Genomic DNA, 22,880 nt, shown 5'->3' on the forward strand with positions numbered 1-22,880 from the left:
GAAATAAACACAGATAAAAAGACAATAGATTTATTGAACTTACATACTTAGTTGCACAGCAACGGGTCACTTCAATGACAATAATGGTGACCGAGATGAAAGAGTTAAAACTTCTATCTCAATGGATCTTCTCAAGTCAGACTTAAGATTCAAATTAAAAAGCACATCTACCCCACTACCAAACGCAGTTCTTTCGTCCTGCGCTGTAAGGACTGCTCGCCATTGGCTCACGTGCCCCAAGGACCGGAATCCTCGTCCAATAATCTCTTTAAGATATTTCAGATGATTCAGGCGTTCACACAGTTTTTTTTGCCGTTTAAACTTCCTTAGAAATATCGTACGTAGCATTTTTCTGGCTACTAATTATGTTAGGGAAATTCGAACGACTAGCGTCGTTGTTTGACTGTAGCTTGAAATGCAATTTCTCTTTTTGCTGATTAAGAATTTAGACTCTTGGAAGCGGTATTTGAACTCAATTAGGGGACGTTTAATTTCTGCCCGAATCATCTTTAGAAGGAAAGAATCTTGTATTTTAAATATATCGCCTTTTACTCCTGGTACAGTTTTTAACGATGCTCCTTATTTCTAGTTGAAAATGCTTATTTTTTAATTAAATTGGGATGAAAAGTCAAAGTCTAAAATAAAGAACAAGGTATTTCGGAGGGGGTAGCTCACTTCATATACGGGATAATTTCCATTCGTCTTAGTTTTTAACGATGCTCCTTATTTCTGGTTGAAAATGCTTATTTTTAATTTAATTGGGATGAAGAGTCAAAGTCTAACATAAAGAACAAGGTATTTTGGAGAGGGTAGCTCACTTCATATACGGGATAATCTCCATTAGTCTTAGTTTTTGACGATGCTCCTTATTTCTAGTTGAAAATTCTTATTTTTTAATTTAATTGGGATGAAAAGTCAAAGTCTAACATAAAGAGCAAGGTATTTTGGAGGGGGCAGCTCACTTCATATACGGGATAATTTCCATTCGTCTTATTTTTTAACGATACTCCTTATTTCTAGTTGAAAATGCTTATTTTTTTAATTTAATTGGGATGAAAAGTCAAAGTGTAACATAAAAAGCAAGGTATTTCGGAGGGGGTAGCTCACTTCATATATGGGATAATTTCCATTCTTATTATTTTTTAACAATGCTCCTTATTTCTAGTTGAAAATGCTTATTTCTTAATTTAATTGGGATGGAAAGTCAAAGTCTAACATAAAGAACAAGATATTTCGGAGGGGGTAGCTAACTTCATATACGGGATAATTTGCATTCGTCTTAGTTTTTAACGATGCTCCTTATTTCTTGTTGAAAATGCTTATTTTTTAATTTAATTGGGATGAAAAGTCAAAGTCTTACATAAAGAACAAGGTATTTCGGAGGGGGCAGCTCACTTCATATACGGGATAATTTCCATTCGTCTTAGTTTTTAACGATGCTCCTTGTTTCTAGTTGAAAATGCTTATTTTTTAATTTAATTGGGATGAAAAGTCACAGTCTAACATAAAGAACAAAGTATTTCGGAGGGGGTAGCTCACTTCATATACGGGATAATTTCTATTCGTCTTAGTTTTTAACGATATTCCTTATTTCTAGTTGAAAATGCTTATTTTTTAATTTAATTGGGATGAAAAGTCAAAGTCTAACATAAAGAACAAGGTATTTCGGAGGGGTAGCTCACTTCATATACGGGATAATTTGCATTCGTCTTAGTTTTTAACGATGCTCCTTATTTCTGGTTGAAAATGCTTATTTTTTATTTTAATTGGAATGAAAATTAAAAGTCTAGCATAAAGAGCAAGGTATCTCGGAGGGGGCTCGTTACTGATATTGATATTAGAGCGTAAACTACAAACTGACAAAAATATCCAGAACTTTTTTTCTTATAGGTTTGACTTTGAAGACATTTCTTCATCTTAATTGGCTTTAGAAATATTATACAAAATAAAGTAGCCTAACCGTCGTTGCTTTGTCGAATTTTGAGCAAACATAAGGATTGTAACATCTGATTGGCTCGTTTGTATGCAATTTCAAGCCAGTGAAAATAACAAAAAGTCTTTGAGTCAAATTTTTTAAAAAAGTAAATTCGTTGTTTATCTATGATTCAATCCCAACACCCCCCTGTTCTGGGCGTTGAAAATAATTTTACGACATCATTTTAGGTTTTTTTTTCTTGTCCCAAACTATTTTTTTATCATGAACCGTTTAGAGACCAATATAATCCAATTGGATAAGGTTCAAATAGAATAGTTACTGATATCGATATTAGTGCGTAAACTACAAACTGACAGCAATATCCAGAACTTTTTTTTCTTAGATCCTTGACTTTGAACATATTCTTTCATCTTAATTTGCTTTAGAAATAACATGCAAAATAAAGTAGCCTAACCGTCGTTGCTTTGTCAAATTTTGAGCAAACATAAGGATTGTAACATATGATTGGTTAATTTTTATGCAGTTTTAAGCCTGTGAAAAGAACTGAACGTCTTTAATTTATATTTTTTTTAAACGTGAATTTGTTTTTTTTCTACTACTCAATCCCAGCACCCTCCTGCTCTGCGTGTTGAACAGGATATCACAACACTATCTAAGGTTTTTGTTTTTTATTGTCCCAAACTATTTTTTTTATCATGAACCGTTTAGAAACCAACTTGATCCACTTGGAGAAAGTTCAAATAGAATCGTTACTGATATTGATATTAGTACGTAAACTACAAAATGACAAAAATATCCAGAACTTTTTTTTCTTATAGCCTTGACTTTGAAGACATTTATTCATCTTAATTGGCTTTAGAAATATCATGCAAAATAAACTAGCCTAACCGTCGTTGTTTCGTCCAATTTTGAGCAAAAAAAAGGATTGTAACATCTGATTGGTTCATTTGTGTACAATTTAAAGCCAGTGAAAAGAACGAAATGTCTTTGAGTCACATTTTTAAAAAAAGTTAATTCGATGTTTCTCTATGAATCAGTCCCAACACCCCGCTGCTCTGAGTGTTGAAAATGATTTTACGACATTATTTTAGAGTTTTTTTTTCTTGTCCCAAACTATTTTTTTATCATGAACTGTTTAGAGACCAATTTGATCAACTTGGAGAAAGTTCAAATAGAATCATTACTGATATTGATATTAGTGCGTAAACTACAAACTGGCAAAAAACTAGAGTTTACGATCAAAACCCTCATTAGCTTAGATTTTTCGCTAGCAACTCGCCCTCCACTATGAGTTCGCTAATACATCCTTCTGCCAATCAACCCACAGCCCAAAGAGACACCCAAAGCCCAAAGAGACACATACATTCGTAAGAGACAAACATAGTCCAAAAAAACACAAACAACCCAAAGAGACACAAATAGCCCAAGGAGACACATACAGACCAAAAAGACTCAAACACCCCAAAAAGACACAAAGTCCAAAGAGACACACACAGCCTAAAGAGACACACACATCGCAAAGAGACACCCACAGCCCAAAGAGACGCACACAGCCCAAAGAGACGCACACAGCCCAAAGAGACGCACACATCCAACAGAGACACACACCTCCAAACTCCACCATAAAATCCAAAAGAGAGACACACACACTGAAATGACTCAAACAGCACAAAGAAACACACCTCTCAAATAGACACACACAGGCCGAAGAAACACACACAGCATAAAGAGACACACAAACCCTGAAGAAACACAAACAGCAAAAAGAGAAAAACAAAGCCAAAAGAGAAACAAAAAACCAAAAAAGACACATAAAGACCAAAAAGAGACAAACAGCCCAAAGAGACAGAAACAGCCCAAAGAAACACAAACGGCCCAAAGATACACAAACAGCCAAAAGAAACAAACACAGACCAAATTAACTCAAACAGCCCTAAGAGACACAAATAGCCAAAAGAAACAGACACAGCACAAAGAGACTCACACCGCCAATAGAGACACAAACTGATCAAAAAGACTAGAACAGCCAAACGAGACACACAAAGCACAAGGAGATACAAACAGCCCAAAGAGACAAACACAGACCAAAAAGACTCAATTGTGTGTGTGTAATTTTTTGTGTGTGTGTAAGTTTTTGTGTGTGTGTAAGTTTTTTTTTTTGAGTAACTTTTTGTGTGTGTGTAAGTCTTTATTTTTGTTTAATTTTTTTTGTGTGTGTGTGTAATTTTTTGTGTGTTTGTGTAAGATTTTTTTTGTGTGTGTGTGTAAGTTTATGTGTGTGTGTGTAATTTTTGTTTGTGTGTGTAAGTTTTTTTGTGTGTGTGTAAGTTTTTGTGTGTGTGTAAGTTTTTGCGTATGTGTGTGTAAGTTTTTGTGTCTGTGTAAGTTTTTGGGTGTGTGTGTATGTAAGTATTTGTTTGTGGTTGGGTGTGTAAGTTTTTGTGTGTGTGTGTAAGTTTTTGTGTGTGTGTAAGTTTTTTTGTGTGTGTGTGTAAGTTTTTGTGTGTGTGTATAAGTTTTTGTGTGTGTCTAAATTTGTGTGTGTTTGTAAGTTTTTGTGTGTGTGTAAGTTATTGTGTGTGTGTAAGTTTTTTTGTGTGTGTGTAAGTTTTTGTGTGTGTGTGTGTAAGTTTCTGTGTGTGTGTGTAAGTTTTTGTGTATGTAAGTTTTTTTTTGTGTGTGTTTAAGTTTTTGTGTGTGTGTGTGTAAGTTTGTGTGTAAGTTTTTGTGTGTGCCCATTTTGAAATTGGAAAATATTAAATGTGAATTTCTTATGTTTTAAGTGTGTTTCATGACATTCTAAGAGATGTAAAAGAAAAGTTGAAAAAAAGTTAAGAAAAAACAAAAAAAACTTTCTTTAATTCACCTCTTGGATACACAATACAAAAATTTAATTCAGGAAATTATGAAAAAAAAAATTTAGACGGGGTTACGTGCGCGCACGTAACCCCTTCTATATTTTTTTTTCATAATTTCCTGAATTAAATTTCTGTATTGTGTATCCAAGAGGTGAATTCGAGTTTTTTTTTAACTTTTTTTCAACTTTTTTTTACGTCTCTTAGAATGTCATGAAACACACTTAAAACATAAGAAATTCACATTTAATATTTTCCAATTTCAAAATGGGCACACACACACAAACTTAAAAAAAAAAAAACAATTACAGACACACAAAAAATTAAACACGCACAAAAAAAACTTACACACACAAAAACTTAAGCACACAGAGAAACTTACACACACACAAAAACATACACACACACAAAAACTTACACACACACAAATTAATACACACACACAAAAAATAACAAACAAACACACACACTTACACACACACAATATAATACACACACACACAAAAACATACACACACACAAACACAAACTTACACACACACGCACAAAAAAAATAAAACACATAACAAAACTTAAACACGCACATAATCATACGCAAAAAAAAAAACTTACACACACAAACACACACAAAAACTTACACACACACAAAAAATTACAGACACACACAAAAACTTACACACACATAAAAACTTACACACAAAAACACAAAACAGACACAAAAAAACTTACACACACAAAAAAACTTACACACACACAAAAATTTACAATCACATAAAAACTTACAAACACACAAAATCTTACACACAAAAAAAAAACTTACACACAGACAAAAGCTTACACGCACAAAAAAACTTACACATACACAAAAAATTACAAACACAAAAAAAAACTCACACACAAATAAAATAACACACAAACAAAAAAAACTTACACACACACAAAAACTTACACACACACGCAAAAACTTACACACACACAAAAACTTACACACACAAAAAAAAAAACTTACACACACAAATAAAACTTACACACACACGTAAACTTAAACACACACACACACACACAAAATCTTACACACACACACACAAACTTACACACACACACAAAACTTACACACACATAAAAACTTACACACACACAAAAACTTACACACACACAAAAAATTACACACACACAAAAACTTACACACACAAAAAAACTTACATAAACACAAAAACTTACACACACACAAAAACTTACATACACACAAAAAATTACACACACACAATTGAGTCTTTTTGGTCTGTGTTTGTCTCTTTGGGCTGTTTGTGTCTCTTTGGGCTTTTTGTGTTTCTTTTGCCTATTTGTGTCTCTTTGGGCTGTTTTAGTCTATTATGTAAGTGTGTGTATTTCTTAGCTGTGTGTGTCTTTTTGGGCTCTGTGTGTTTCTTTTGGCTGTGTGTGTCTCTTTGGGCTGTGTGTGTTTCTTTGGGCTCTGTGTGTCTCTTTGGTCTGTTTGATTCATTTTGGTCTGTGTATGTTTCTTTGGGATGTTTGTGTCTATTTGGGCCGTGTCTGTCCTTCTTGTCTATGCGTGTTTCTTTGGGCCGTTTATATCTTTTTGGTCTGTCTGTGTCTGGTATAGCATTTTTTGTCTATTTTGGCTGTGTGTGTCTCTTTGTGTTTTGTGTGCCTTTTCGGGGTGTGTTTGACTCTTTATGCTGTGTGTGTCTCTTTGGGCTGTGTGTGTCTCTTTAGACTGTGTGTCTCTTTGGGCAGTTTGAATCTTTTTGGTCTGTGTGTGTCTCTTTTGGATGTTTGTGTCGTTTAGGGCTTTGTGTGTCTCTGTTATATGTGTGCGTCTCTTTGGGCCGTGTGAGTCTCTTTGGGCTGTATGTGTCTCTTTGGGCTGTGGGTGTCTCTTTGTGATGTGTGTGTCTCTTTAGGCTGTGGGTGTCTCTTTGGACTGTGTGTCATTTTGGGGTGTTTGAGTCTTTTTGGTCTGTATGTGTCTCTTTGGGCTGTTTGAGTCTTTTTGGACTGTGTATGTCTCTTTCGGCTATTTGTGTCTCTTTGGACTGTGGGTGTCTCTTTGGACTGTGGGTTGATTGGCAGAAGGATGTATTAGCGAATTCATAGTGGAGGGCGAGTTGCTAGCGAAAAATCTAAGCTAATAAGGGTTTTTGACCGTAAACTCTAGTTTTTTGCCAGTTTGTAGTTTACACACTAATATCAATATCAGTAATGATTCTATTTGAACTTTCTCCAAGTTGATCAAATTGGTCTCTAAACAGTTCATGATAAAAAAAAATAGTTTGGGACAATAAAAAAGAACCTAAAATAATGTCGTGAAATCATTTTCAACACTCAGAGAAGGGGGGGTGTTGGGATTGAATCATAGAGAAACAACGAATTTACTTGTTTTAAAAATGTGACTCAAAGACGTTTCGTTCTTTTCACTGGCTTGAAATTGCATACAAACGAGCCAATCAGGTGTTACAATCCTTTTGTTTGCTCAAAATTTGACAAAGCAACGACGATTAGGCTAGTTTATTTTGCATGTTATTTCTAAAGCCAATTAAGATGAATAAATGTCTTCAAAGTCAAGGCTATAAGAAAAAAAAAGTTCTGGATATTTTCGTCAGTTTGTAGATTACGTACTAATATAAATATCAGTAGTGATTCTAGTTAAACTATCTCCAAGTTGATCAAATTGCTCTCCAAACAATTCATGATAAAAAATAGTTTGGGACAAGAAACAAAAACCTAAATTAATTTTGTGAAATAATTTTCAACACTAAGAGCAGGGGGGTGTTGGGATTGAATCATAGAGAAACAACGAATTTACTTTTAAAAAAATATGACTCAAAGACGTTTCTTTCTTTTCACTGGCTTGAAATTGCATACAAACGAGCCAATCATATGTTACAATCCTTATGTTTGCTCAAAATTCGACAAAGCAACGCCGGTTAGGCTACTTTATTTTGCATGTTATTTCTAAAGCCAATTACGATGAAGAAATGTCTTCAAAGTCAAGGCTATAAGAAAAAAAAGTTCTGGGTATTTTTGTCAGTTTGTAGTTTACGCACTAATATCAATATCAGTAACGATTCTATTTGAACTTTTTCCAAGTCGATCAAATTGCTCTCTAAACAGTTCATGATAAAAAAAATAGTTTGGGACAAGAAAAAAAAACCTAAAATAATGTCGTGAAATCATTTTAAACACTCAGAGCAGGAGGGCGTTGGGATTGAATCATAGAGAAACAACGAATTTACTTTTTTTTTAAATGTGACTCAAAGACGTTTCGTTCTTTTCACTGGCTTGAAATTGCATACAAACGAGCCAATCAGAAGTTACAATCCTTATGTTTGCTCAAAATTCGACAAAGCAGCAGCGGTTAGGCTAGTTAATTTTGCATGTTATTTCTAAAGCCAATTAAGATGAAGAAATGTCTTCAAAGTCAAGGCTATAAGAAAAAAAATTCTGGATATTTTTGTTAGTTTGTAGTTTACGCACTAATATCAATATCAGTAACGAGCTCCCTCCGAAATACCTTGCTCTTTATGCTAGACTTTGACTTTTCATCCCAATTAAATGAAAAAATAAGCATTTTCAACTAGAAATAAGGAGCATCGTTAAAAAACTAAGACGAATGCAAATTATCCCGTATATGAAGTGAGCTACCCCCTCCGAAATACATTGTTCTTTATGTTAGACTTTGAATTTTCATCCAGATAAACTTAAAAAATGATCATTTTTACCTAGAAATAAGGAGCATCATTAGAAACTAAGACAAATGGAAATTATCCCGTATATGCGGTGAGCTACCCCCTCCGAAATACTTTGTTCTTTATGTTAGACTTTGACTTATCATCCCAATTAAATTAAAAAATAAGCATTTTCAACTAGAAATAAGGAGCATCGTTGAAAACTAAGACGAATGGAAATTATCCCGTATATGAAATGAGCTGCCCCCTCCGAAATACCTTGTTCTTTTTGTTAGACTTTGACTTTTCATCCCAATTAAATTAAAAAATAAGCATTTTCAACAAGAAATAAGGAGCATCCTTAAAAACTAAGACAAATACAAATTATCCCGTATATGAATTGAGCTACCCAATCCGAAATACCTTGTTCTTTATGTTAGACTTTGACTTTTCATCCCAATTAAATTAAAAAATAAGCATGTTCAACTAGAAATAAGGAGCATAGTTAAAAACTAAGACGAATGGAAATTATCCCATATATGAATTGAGCTACCCCCTCCGAAATACCTTTTTCTTTATGTTAGACTTTGACTTTTCATCCCAATTAAATTAAAAAATAAGCATTTTCAACTAGAAATAAGGAGCATCGTTAAAAACTAATACTAATGTAAATTATCCCGTATATGAAGTGAGCTGCCCCCTCCGAAATACCTTGTTCTTTATGTTAGACTTTGACTTTTCATCCCAATTAAATTAAAAAATAAGCATTTTCAACTAGAAATAAGGAGCATCGTTAAAACTAAGACAAATGGAAATTATCCCCTGTATGAAGTGAGCTACCCTCTCCAAATACCTTGTTCTTTATGTTAGACTTTGACTTTTCATCCCAATTAAATCAAAAAAATAAGCATTTTCAACTAGAAATCTGGAGCATCGTTAAAAACTAAGACGAATGGAAATTATCCCGTATATGAAGTGAGCTACCCCCTCCGAAATACCTTGTTCTTTATTTTAGACTTTGACTTTTCATACCAATTAAATTAAAAAATAAGCATTTTCAACTAGAAATAAGGAGCATCGTTAAAAACTAAGACGAATGGAAATTATCCCGTATATGAAGTGAGCTACCCCCTCTGAAATACCTTGTTCTTTTATGTTTGACTTAGACTTTTCATCCCAATTAAATTAAAAAATAATCATTTTAAAATGGAAATAAGGAGAATCTTTAAAAAATAAGACTAATTGCAATTATCCAGTATATGTAGTGAGCTACCCCCTCCGAAATACCTTGTTCTTTATGTTAGACTTTGACTTTTCATCCCAATTAAATTAAAAAATAAGCATTTTCAACTAGAAATAAGGAGCATCGTTAAAAACTAAGACGAGTGGAAATTATCCCGTATATGAAGTGAGCTACCCCCTCTGAAATACCTTGTTCGTTATGTTAGACTTTGACTTTTCATCCCAATTAAATTAAAAAATAAACATTTTCAACTAGAAATAAGGAGCATCGTTAAAAACTAAGACGAATGCAAATTATCCCGTATATGAAGTGTGCTACCCCTTCCAAAATACCTTGTTCTTTATGTTAGACTTCGACTTTTCATCCCAATTAAATTAAAAAATAAGCATTTTCAACCAGAAATAAGGAGCATCGTTAAAAACTAAGACGAATGGAAATTATCCCGTATATGAAGTGAGCTACCCCCTCCGAAATACTTTGTTCTTTATTTTAGACTTTGACTTTTCATCCCAATTAAATTAAAAAAATATTGTGTATTATACAGAACGCATCAAAGAAGTAAAGCTAGGTCAAGTCATAAGACCATTTTATCATCGTTAACCATTTTCATATATTGATATTGTTCCAAATTTATAATAAATAAAGTATGAATTAACATGCTCTTCAGGGTTACCTTAACTGCTAATCACTTTAACCCTTTTTTCTTCATATTCCAAGCTCCGCTGTCTCTGATTGGCCCCTAAAAACGGATTTTGGTCAAAAAAAAAACAGTCTGGTTGAAAAACTTGGAGTTGAAACAAACTTGTGTGGGGAATCCCTGCTCATACTGCTATCTTTTTTGCAATATTTAGGAACCGGAGGGGAATCCCTGCTCACTTGGAAAGGTACCAATGAAAGGCAAGCAAAACTCTCACCCATCCCTGCAAAAATATTTTATTCAGAGATTTCTTGTTAAAAAATTATCCAATCACTAATTAGAATCAATCACACTCCTATTATTCAAACATTAATTAATATCGTTCATAGAAGCCAATTTGCGAATTCCTTATCCCTTTTTGCAAATGTTAATCAAACAATTCCGATTGTAAAAGCGTGTTTAATCACGTTGCTTGGAAAGGTATCCATAAGTACATGATCTGAAAAGGTGCCAAGGAACGTAATCTCCCCAAACACGTCAAACTGTTTCCATGTGCAATTGATATCAATAGCAATAACCAGTCTGGTAATCTGCCTTGGAAAGGTGCCAAGGAACGTAAAGGCCCCAAATAGCACAGGAAGGAACATAGAGTAAGCAAAGTATAAGTTAGCACTCTTCTAATACAGTGTTTGGCCAATTTTAAAGTCTCACGAATCGATACAATCAATTTTTTCGAAATATTTGTGTTTCTCTTAGGTTTTTATGACCCTCTAATGTGCCCAGAAAATTTCTAATCAATTGAGGACAAAACATATATAGGCCTATTTTGAACGACACGAATCAACAGAAAAATTGTTACAAATATATTTTCACTTCAATGTCTTTATGTAATGTTGTTATTGTCTTTGAGGCCCCCTTTTCTTTATATGCATGCTCTGTAATCTAAGCCAAACTGAGGTAAAATAAAAAATAGTGGCTCAATTCGTAAATAATTTCTTAGACCACACTCCTTTTCCATTTACGAAAAATTAAGCAAGAAAAACAGGTTTTAATTATATTTTAATTTTATTAAAGCAGTGAATATATAACAACAAAATAAACACTTAATTAAAAAACACTTCAAATTTAAACACGTGGCTCAATTCCAGGTGTCACTCTAGCTAGACACAACTAATCTTCAATATATTTTTGTTTTTATTTACGTCTCCCTGTTTTTGTCTACATGTCCTATAAGTTAAAAGCCAATCAGAGAGGAACAAAATTGTGTACCCGTTTCTGGGCTACACAAATCATCGCAGCCAAAATTGGTTTCAAATTTATTTTTGCTTAGGGGTCCACCTACCCAAACAAATTATGAATATTCCAGGGAATGTGTGCTTAAAGTCTCCGAAGAACACTGAGATTTCTTGCCACCTTCAGCTTAATCATATCATTATGGTTTTAAATGATAAATTTTCATCTTTCATAATTTCCAGGAAACGAACAAAACCACCATCTGGTCTATTGATGGATCCTCGAGAGATCCAGATTTCTTTTGTGCCAGGCGAAGACTAAGAAACTTTAGAAAAAATAAGAAGCTTTGATTTGGAAACATTTATAACAAGATGATTCACCTCAAACCATGACAACACACGCTCGAAAAGAAATGTAAGGTTCAGCCGCACATTAGACTCATCTTCAGCTAAAGTGGTTTGGGTGCTGTCATCTGCGAAAGTCATCAGACCATCGTCAAATTCAGACTCATGCCTTGAGAGATCCTGATTGGCTTGGTGACAAAGACGGCAGCAACAGGATACTTTTGGTTTACAATTTTTAACTGCAAAGAAAATGTCATTAATGTAAATTGAAAACAGCTTCGGCCCCAAAACCGATCCTTGAGGTACTCCGTATTGAGCCTGATTAGTATCATGAAAAGGTTTACCAATCGAGGTAACACGTCACCACAGAAGTGAAGATAACTTAAGAGAGATCATTTGACTCTACATCAAAGTAAGAAAGTTTTCCATGAAGAATAAGATATGTCAGAGAATCAAAAGCTTTCTGAACATCTAAAACCAAAGCAGCTGGAAGTAGACCAGAATCAAGAGCAAAGTGAATAAAATCAAGTAAAGAAAGATGAAAATGTTCAGTGGAATATTTAGCCCGAAAACCAAACTGAAATGATGAAAGAAATATTTAGCCTCAAGAAAGCTTAAGAAAAGTGATACCATACTATTTCGATTACTTTGCTAAAAACCGACAAGAGCGAGATGGGTCTGTAGTTATATAGTTCATTCCGAGGATCTCAAAACGTGGATATACTACGAATAGGCGGCATCGAGAAACATTACCCTCGTGATCAAAGAACGTCAACTGAAATGGTTTGGCCCTAACTTACGGAAGCCATCAGAGTACCTACCTCACCAAATCCTCCTACCTGAGCCCCTCGATCGTGGAATAGACGCCAAGGAGATCAGCAATGAAAACTGTTAAAACCTGGCCTACTCAGATCTTGAACCTATTTGGGGGTTCAGAAAGTTCGGAGACAAATGGACAGCCCAGTGGATCCCACTCACAGAGCAGCTGGCAGCAGACCATACTATCGGACCAAACACGCCTCGAAGATCCTCGATGCCAGACAAAGAGGAAATACCTGATTCACGCCACAAGTACAAGTAAGAAAGTAAAAAACCAAGATTACTTAAAAGTGCTAATGGATGTAGATTGAGAGTTTAATATACATTGATATCCATTTCTGAAAGTCTCGCTATTTTAATGATTAACGTTGTAAAAGAGACCAGGTTTAAAATGTATTTTGTTTTCATTAAAGATGAAATGACATTCTGGTCCTTAGATAGCTTAGGGTACGTTAGCCCTACTACTGTTTATGGTAGTTTCTGTTCGTTTTAGTTTCACTTTATTATTTATTGTAATTTCTATGTGTCTTATGTTATTTAGTTTGAAGCACAGTTTATATAATTATCCAGTAAGTTTACCGCAGATGATTTCTGGCTCTTCATTCTCGGTGCGAACAAAAAGCTCCTCCCACTTATTTGTGCACTTATTGTCCACTTATTGGTTAAGCCGGTCAAGTGGTTTTGTCAGTACTTGTTCCGTAGGTGATTATTCTTTGTCTAACCGTGAAAAGATCTAATGCCGCTTATGTTTATAGGTTCTCTGGAGCACTCGCACCTCGGTCCAGGTTTTTATAATGGGTGAGATAGGGAAAGATCATACTGCTAATTATATAAACTGTGGTTTGAAGTTACCTGATTTGCCTTATTTATAGATAGATAGATTTATCTATCTTTCTATCTATCTATCTAAAGCCCTTATTTACAAAAATAGAGAAGGAATGTCTGAAACTCGTGTTTATTTGTCCTTTTTCTCTCAAGTGGTGATGTTATCGATTCATTAGTCTTAAAATGTCGGGAGGGAGCTCATTCGAACGGATATTGAAAATTTTAGTGCCCTTTTAAGCAGCAAAAGAGATCGAGCCACAGTAAAGTGGTGTTCTTTTGTGGCGTATTTTGCCATTTTTTTGGCACGATGCGACAATTTTGCCTCGAGGAGGGCCAGAATATTCAGCAAAAATTTTGCGATAGGCAATTCAGGACCATCGAAAAGCTGCATATTGAGCTTTCCCGTTTCAGAGACCATTGTGCCTTGCAACAGCGTATTCTTTTCTAAAGATTCGCGCAGTAGATACAAAATAAACGGCTATTGCAGAATATATATATTTTCTTAGCTAAATTTCACAAATTTGATGGATTTGACCCTTCACAAACCTATACACATTAGCTATCATGGAGAAGGATCTGTGGAAATGTGGGGGAGGAGTGCCTAAGGCTTCAATAGGGACTTTTTTTACCTAACATAGACAGAATGGGGGGGGGGGAACGATAAGCCTAGCCCATAATCCCTCTTTGTTATCAAAAATATTTTTGGAAGGATATGGGTGCTGCGGCGGTCCTTTTATTGCAGAATTGTATTAAGAGTAAAATTGAATACTACATTCATGTACTTACCTGCACAGACGAGGAAAAGCCTTGGGGACAGGGCTTCTCTATATAAATTATTCATTCAAATAACTCTCCTAGAAAACCATGTAAATGATGACCCCAAAACCTAATAGTATTTCAGGTCCCCCCCCCACCCCCTGAGACATGAAGGTGTAGACTTTTGGGGATGATTAGCTTTATTAAAGCATTATTTTAAGAGCAGAAGCTTGAATCTAAAACCCAGGATTAAAAGAGGGAGTGACAGCTTTTCTGAAGCCAGCACTACCTACGCATTGGATCAAACAGTTTGTAGTAACAAACTGTAAGTAAAGAGTAGCCTTTGATAACAGAAACAAAGCTGCGGAAGGGATATACGTCAGCAGGACCTAATATTTTTGCTGATTCTTAAAACTAAAAGTTTATTAGTTTTAAATTTGCTCAAAAGCTATATTAGTAGGCTAAATGAAGATTTGTATAATTTTAGAAAAGAAGGGATTAAACACTCAAAAAGAGTTATGACTTTGATGAAAACAATGCAATAAAGTTGAATACATATGAGAATGTTAAAGCTATATTATATGAAATTTCAAATTTACAAAATATTTTTTTCAACGGAAGTGTTCTTTTCCTTTAGAGGGGATCGGATCGAGCCAGTAGTCGTATATTATTGAAAGAGGTGCCACCAAACAAAAATTGAACTACCTAATGTCCTAATGTAACGAAATATATGTGGACAAATAAAACAACCGCAAAGTGACGATTTCTAGTAGTGTGTAACGCAAAGCAGCAATTTTGATCAGAACAAGGCCGCAATTTTATTGAGAGAATAATTCGATAACTATGGGTATTTTTATAACCTCCCAGCTTCTCAGGAATTCTAGACGTGCAGTTTGTCACGTGTCCCCAAGTATGCATGCACTCAGTTAGAAACGAACTGTTATCAAAATAATCGTTAATTCAGTGCAACTAACGGTTAGAAAGATTCGGATAGTTACACAAACTATTAGTTTGGAGATCAGCTTATTCTTTTCTGGGCAATGAAGGGGTACCCAAGGCTTCAAAACCAATTTATACTCGCATTGTCAAACTTTCCATGAGATATGCTTCAGATGAATTGAGCGAATATTCGGACGACTATGGATTTACCTCTGACCTCCCTTCGAAAGGAAGAAAATATGTGAATAAATAAAGGACGAAGTGTGATTGATCAAATAGGCGACTTTATACAACCAAAAAGCAGATGCGGTCTGGGGCTCAATTTTTCCGAGTTTGTTCTAAGTGAAGGCTTTTTCAGAAAGTCTGTATCTTCTTCCTTGTAAATGGCTTTCTCCCTGGAGCATTTATATTTCAATAGTTTCAAGGCGAGACAATTTTCTAACAGTTCAAATAATTTTTCAGATTTTTACCCTGGATGCGGACAGATTTTTGAAGGCAAAATTCCAAAACTTTTCCAGAACAACGGAACCAACGTGGTAGAAGTATTCTGCGTTCCAGTGTATACTATGCTTCTTGCATTAAATGCTCTATCACTAGATGCTTTCTTCCTTGATATTGAGGGAGCTGAGTTAGAAGTTCTCAAAACCCTTCCTTTTGATAAAATTGATATAGCCATGTTTATAGTTGAATATAATAATGACTCGGAAAGATTTAACGCATTGAAAGAATTTTTGGAGAAGAAGGGATATCTTTTGGACGATTACTCAAGTGTTGACACTCTTTTCATTAAGAATGAATATATGGAGGATGTAAAAGTGGATATTTCCAAGAAGGCGTTTTATGATGAAGTCAACAAGTGGAAGCAGTTGAAGCCTTTAGTGAATTAATATTTGAATACTTTAGTGTGCATAGTGGACGCTGATACTCGTTGCGCGTTCTCATAAGTTATTTTTCTATTTTTTCAAAACAATTAAATCTTATTTTGAATAAAATATTCTTTTTCATTCTCTTTAGTTTTGCAGTATTTTTGTTTCCGAGATTTCTTATTCATCTAGCTAGTAGAATTCATAAACGGTAAAACCTTAATTTGCCTTCTCGCCCTCTGCCAGCTTTGCCTCTCACTCAGACTACCTGTCTTCACTTTATCTCCAATTAGCCATGGCTTCATGGCAACTTGATTTTAACTCAAAAATCAACATCAACAAATTCAAAAATCAACAAATGATGTCTATCATCCATCCATTCTAGGGCATAAGTATGGTAGATAGTCATAGAACTAAGGGATGATCGAGATTTGATTCGGATGATCACCCTTTCAAGATTTTCTTTTTTTTAAATCATTGAATAGCAAAAGATGTTTAACCTTACTATAAATCTAGAACTAGAACAAATAAGTACTTTTCTGAATAGTCTTTATTAAATAAGAAATAGTTTTTTTCAATGAAAATAACGAGCAAGCTTCGAGCTTTAAACCAATACAAATGATCCTACGCATGAAAGGGGTTTCCATCTCCTCAGCTCTCACTTCTTACACTCAATTTTGTCCAGTAATTTCTCGAAAGTGCTTTAAAATGCATCTAATACAGACAGTCAGTAATAGAAAGTGTTTTATTTACTGATTGCTTTTCAAAACATTTGGACTAAAAACTTTGGAAAAAAAACATTTGGACAACGTTTCGAGAACGTTGGCTCGTCTCTGCCCCTTCGTTTTATGGAATAGAATAGGATTTTCCTAAACGCAAGAATGGCTACTACCCTCATCCAACTCCGGCTCTTTACGCTGAAGTTCAACATTTTATTGCAATGCTTCGATATTTAATGCTGCTGCTTTTTGTTGAAATGTACCCTTTTTCAAATAGGGGGCATTTATTACCCCATCAGCATCAATATTGCACGCTTAGTCCAAATCTATTCTTCCAAATAAAGAAAAGTTATATTTTAGATCTCCTATTCATCTGAGGAGCCTTTCGTGGAAAGTTCGCGAATTTGGGCATATAAAAACTCTTTGTGGGGCCTTGATACAATTTACGGCTGCCAATACTGTATCCAGGGGGTCTCAAAGCCCCGCCCCCATTATATTAACCCCATTACCGTTACTAGATATGCAAAATTTTTCCATTTGAAGTTACCAGAGAGTCACTGGCGAGATCTTCTGCTCCATATCACCCTGTTCAAAGTCTCTGCTTTTACCACCTCCAAAGAAATCCTCGATTCTAGTTGGGGGAAATACTTTAAGTCATATTCCATTGTCTCGTTCTCGTTTAATCCAGAGCTTCAAGCCTTTCTGTTACCACCCTACAGGTTACTTAGTGCAATAATAGGGCCGTTTTTACACTCATCAATGTGCTAAGATCTTACATCTTTTTTTTTTCAGAAAACGCTTAAAAGTGAAATCTTTGAACTAAGATCTTACATCTTGTTTCGTTTTTATGCAAACGTCTTTCATCATTCTGCTCTGATCAGCGGTCTTGAGTATATCATCAAAGTTCTCTCTTCATTGTTCTATATGGCAGAAAGATGGCGCCCTTCACACTTTTTGCAAACATCAGTGAGGTGTAAGATTAAGGTTGCCAAAACTTTTAGGGACAAAAGTGTCCAAATCGGCCAAAAAGGGACACTTTTAGTGTCCCTCTAGAAAATTAACCAATATACAGGGTTGCCATTATGAATTTTCAAAACCTATGAAAAAAAGTGCCGAAAAACCTTTGCGCAAAAACATCTATAAGAAAAATCCCCAAGACGTTACCAAAGCTTAAAATTAAAGTACAAATTAAAAGCATTCGTATTTATAAAAAAAAAAGGAAGAAATTATAAACATTTGGTTTTTGATTTGGAAAGGTGTCCAAAAACTGTCCTTTTTTCAAGAGCTGCCTTTTTGACCCAATAGTTTCCTAGAGTCCCTCAGAGTGAAAAAGTGTCCGAAAGCCACTAAAAGTGTCAATTTGGCATCCCAGTGTAAGATCTTAGAATAAAAATGAGTTAAAAACGATAATCTTTGTAGAAAGATGTAAGATCTTAGATGTAAGATCTTAGTGCTAAAAAACGGGCCTAATTCTTGGTCAGTTTGTTATCTCCCAACCGTCAATCGAAACTTGAAAAATGTCCGAAAATAGGTACATTACTGCTACCAATGCATATAGGTATTATAAGAATGTGTAAGTATTTTTACCTCCCCCCCCCCCCTTATAATTAACTGTTGACTACGCCCTTGAAGGTGAAGAATTTATAGACTCATTTTAAGCTAACGGCAATAGAAACAAAGGAGAAAAACAAATGATGATGATGTTAATATTCCTCTTCACTGCAATGGCTGGAGGAACACGCACTTTGTAGAAATATTGTGTTTAAAATAGAAGAAAAATAAATAAATTGCACGAGAAATGTCCAAAGAACATATGACAGTATCCTAGGGTTGGAAGATGGGAAGAAAAAGAAAGGTCGGAAGACAGCAAGAAAAAAGACAGAGCTATAGTTTCTCTGCTTCGAGGAGAGTCTTGCGTCGATCGATTTTCAAGCCAAACACGGTTTAAGGGGAATTCCAGTACAATAGAGACAGTTACAGTGGTAAGATTATAGATAAGATATGTCTCAAGCAGAGATAACTGCCATTACCTGAGAGTAATGTTAAGATAAAAAATAAAAAAAAGATAGTCATACCTTTGGAATAGATATACATAGTCGCAGGTTGAGGTACTAGTTTACATAGTCATTTATAATTGACAGTCGGATTGTAAAAATGAGTTTCGTAAATATGGTGGCTCTGAGGTTAGGAATAAGCTACTGAAGATTATGAATATGATTCTTGAAAAAGGGAAGTACCTAGCGAGTTTAGGAAAACCCTAATTAAACCACTGTATAAGAAAGGTGATAAGAGTGAGTGTGGTAATTATCGAGGCATTAGCCTGATCTCTGCAGGTAGCAAATTACTTCGCAATATGATGCTTTCTAGTCTGAGAGACGATGTAGACAAAGTTATAAGAGAAGAACAGGGCGGTATTAGAAAACGTAGAGGATGTGTCGACCAAAATTTTACTCTTAGGTTAAATACCCCCCCCCCCCCCCACTAGGCCCATCTTGGGTCTATTCATACCCGAAAACCACGGTTTTCTACGATTTTTCTATTAGTTTGTTGAAATAGGAAGTTCTAAGGGCAGCAGCACACTTTCGTCAGGGTTCTTAATTTGGTATTATGAAGATAAATAAGCAAAATAAATTAGTTGACTTTGCCAGCACTTTTCATCCACAAGAACTCAAGCATTAACAATCTGTTGATTTCCAAAAACAAATACACCTTCAGAAGAAAAATATAGTTTCTTTAGCTATTTTTATTACATTTTCTTATATATATTCTATAACTTCTTATATTTTTACTATATTTTTTTTACTGATTTTTCAATCGCGTTCCTTTTTTTTAGTTAGAGCCACTACTACCAAAACTACACAACTGTATATTTAGGCTTTTAGCTAAAAAATTAAATTCCCGATTGTTCCTACTTTTGAGATATATGACTGTTAAAGTTACCAATTAATTAATTTAAAAAGTCAAGCTTCATTTGTACCGTCCTTTTACCTAAGGCTGTTTGGTGACATGTCTTTTTAGCTTATTTTTGCTAATTTTCCACCCCCATTTCTTTTTTTTTATTTGAACCTCCCTACCGCCAGAGACTGCATAACTGGGTGTGGAGGGGTTTTCAATAAAAATTGAATTCCCGATTTTTTCGTACTTTTGGCTGTTAAAGTTACCAATTAACCAATTTAAACAGTCAAGTTTCATTTGCACCGTCCTTGGTACCTAAGGCTGTTTGGTGACATGTCTTTTTAGCTTTTTTGCTAATATTCCACCCAAATTCCTTTTTTTTATTCGGCCCTCCCTACCGCCAGAAACTGCATAACTGGGCGTGGAGGATTTTTCAATAAAAATTTAATTCGTGATATTTATTAATGCTAATATATATATTTTGTTATCTTAAGTTTCTGTTCAGCACGTTTAAGCAATCAGATTTCATTTTCTATACAATGGCGTCGAATTATAGGAGGGGTATTTTCCCAAACTCCTTTAGGTCCCCCCCCCCGTGTAGATTTTGAAAACAGATTTTTTCGGTATCTTCATTGAAAAGTTCATCCCCAAAATTGCCACTTCTAGATTCTGACCCCCCCCCCCGTACATATATTCGAAAATTGATGCCATTGTCTCTCTGTCTTTGATACTTAAAAAAAGTTCAAAATAATAAATTTTCCTGTTGATCTATTATGATTTTGATGGATGAGCTTAGATTATCACTAAACTTAAAAGCCAAGGATTCAAAGACTGCGTTGGACATTTTTTGTACAGTAATTATTTACCAAAGTTTTAACGTAAACCATAACTGGCAAACAGAATATTAATACTGAAAGGTCTTTGAACTTTTGCTGTTTTGTGAAAATCACGCTTGTAAACAATTTAATTAACTTCAGGACTTCTTGACTAGAAATTGCTAGATTTGGTGTTACTATTATTACCACTCAGAATACTTCAATGTTTGCCTTGATCCATTCGCCTGGTAACAAGCATCTTCACGCCGAGAAAGTAATGCATATAACAGTTTTTGACTGGGATTCATTTTGCTGGATACTGAGTTCCGGAAAAATATAATTAACATAAATATTTCCAGATCAATACTTTTCCAGCGTATCATCCTTATTTTTCTAAATGGAGTTGAAAAACTACCACTTTCATATTCAATATATATAAAATAATTTCAGACAGTCTGAAATGTTGGAACCTACCCTAAAGGGGATAATGCATCTCCTTCTTCTGGAATTCGACCAATCATTTTTACCCCATGTTGTGGTGAAACTTCTTTATTATGTAAACGTGTAAAATATGTGACTAAGACAGTTTATTCATAAATAGATGGCAATAAGACCTTGTTTTTCATGGATATTGTCAAGATCGTTCTCCAATCCGATAGATGTTTTATTAGAGATAGAAAAACCAACTGAGAGCAGTTCTCACTACTTTTCCTTAACCTTGTAGTATACGCATAGTAACCTAACCTTGAATTTAAACCATGTCTAACCACCCTTCTTGGGATTAATGTCTCTGTTACCGTAAATGCGTAAATCCTTGAATCCATAAAGTGCGTATAGTAACCTAACCCTGAATTTAAATCATGTCTAACTACCCTTCTTGGGATTAATATCTCTATTGCCGTGAATGTTCGAAATTAGGTCAATGTCAACATTCACCGAAGAATGCCCAAAATGTATTTTTCTCTGCTTAGATTCAATTAGCTTTGCGAGTCAGCTTTTTCAGTCTTATGCAAGCTATGATGGTAAAGGATAAAGTTAGGTTAGACTATGTTACTTTAGGTTAGGTTAGGTTAAGTTCAGTGGTGGATCCAGGGGGTGAGGGTGGGTGCCTCGCCCCCCCCGACTGTAGTCTAAAGTAGTGTAATTTACTTAATTAACTCAAGTTTGCGTTAATTAAACTTGCTCCAAGCGCAAGATTATCGGATCAACCTATTTTGCGCCCCCCTAAAAAAAATTTTTATTGGATCAACCTATTTTGTGCCCCCCCCCCCCTAAAAAAATCCTGGATCCGCCCCTGGTTGAGTTTGGTTATAAAAATAAGAAATAGGTTAAAAAACTAAGCTAACCCAGCCAAACCTAATTTAACCTAACCAGTCATCATCAAACCTTGCATTAAACTGAAAAAGGTTACTTGCAACGCTGACTAAATCCAAGGAGAAAAAAAAAGATATTTCGGACATTCACCAGTGAATGTCGACATTCTCCAAAAAGGGACATTCATGGTAAATCTCCACGTATCTATGTTCAAACTGCCGCTGGAGTTTACTAGTGTTTTGTTGTAACACCAATAGTCATGAATGCTCAAGAGCTGCGATGAAAGATTTTAACGGGATCGCTGAAAAACACAACCATTAGAAAAATATTCTTTCTACCCAATTCTATATTTTCTAGTTTCATCATTTCCATTTTAACAGATAGAATGACCCTGTCTGGCATGAACAGTTTCCAAGTCTTTCTGTATACGCAGAACGTAAGGCGGTCTGCATCAGAAACAATAAGCAGCTGTGTGAATCCAGGTTTACGTTCCCAGCTGCAATACCGTATCCTTGTTGACATTCGTCTATGATAAGGAGCACTTTTTTAAGATGCAAATATGCACCTTACGTATACTACAAACTAACAAACCATTATGACTGTTTTATCTTCAGAATGATGCAAAATGTAGCATTACAATATTATATGTACTTTTTGGTAAATCGAATGCATCCTCTGATGAATTTAAATTATGATGAATGTTTTGTAATTATCAGGGACTTGATGAGAAGGCAAGTATCCTGATTCAGGATTCTTGACTGTTATTTTTAATTTTCGCTTTTCAAATAATTTCAAGTGCACTAAAGTGTGAACGTTTTGCCGTTAATGGTTTGCCCTTAACGTTTGTGAACGTTTTCTTTAGTCGTTTTAGGACCTGAGTACATGCTTTGACAATTTTTTCTGGTAGATTTTTTCGAGTAGCTTTTAAAAACGAAGCTTCAAAACAATTATTGTTTAATTTTTCTCATTCATAATATTCATTTCAATTAAATTAATTT

At 34.8% G+C, this 22,880-nt stretch overlaps 1 protein-coding gene across 3 annotated transcripts in view; it reads left to right on the plus strand.

Annotated features, from left to right (window-relative positions):
* LOC148944595 (uncharacterized) overlaps positions 1–22,880 on the plus strand; it is a 53,534-nt gene that overhangs the window by 27,462 nt on the left and 3,192 nt on the right. Inside the window, exon 3 of one of the 3 annotated variants that reach the window (XM_089100746.1) lies at positions 15,739–16,268. The exons of the other annotated variants lie outside the window; for them this stretch is intronic. Coding sequence (XP_088956872.1) covers positions 15,739–16,163 — 425 coding nt within the window. The 3' untranslated portion in view covers positions 16,164–16,268. Of the gene's footprint in view, positions 1–15,738; positions 16,269–22,880 lie in introns of those variants that run through there. 3 annotated transcript variants of the gene reach the window in all.

This window comes from Artemia sp. Qi Xiang Cuo, chromosome 14, assembly GCF_049724085.1.
Source record: "Artemia sp. Qi Xiang Cuo chromosome 14, ASM4972408v1, whole genome shotgun sequence".
Classification (NCBI taxonomy): Eukaryota; Metazoa; Arthropoda; class Branchiopoda; order Anostraca; family Artemiidae; genus Artemia; species Artemia sp. Qi Xiang Cuo.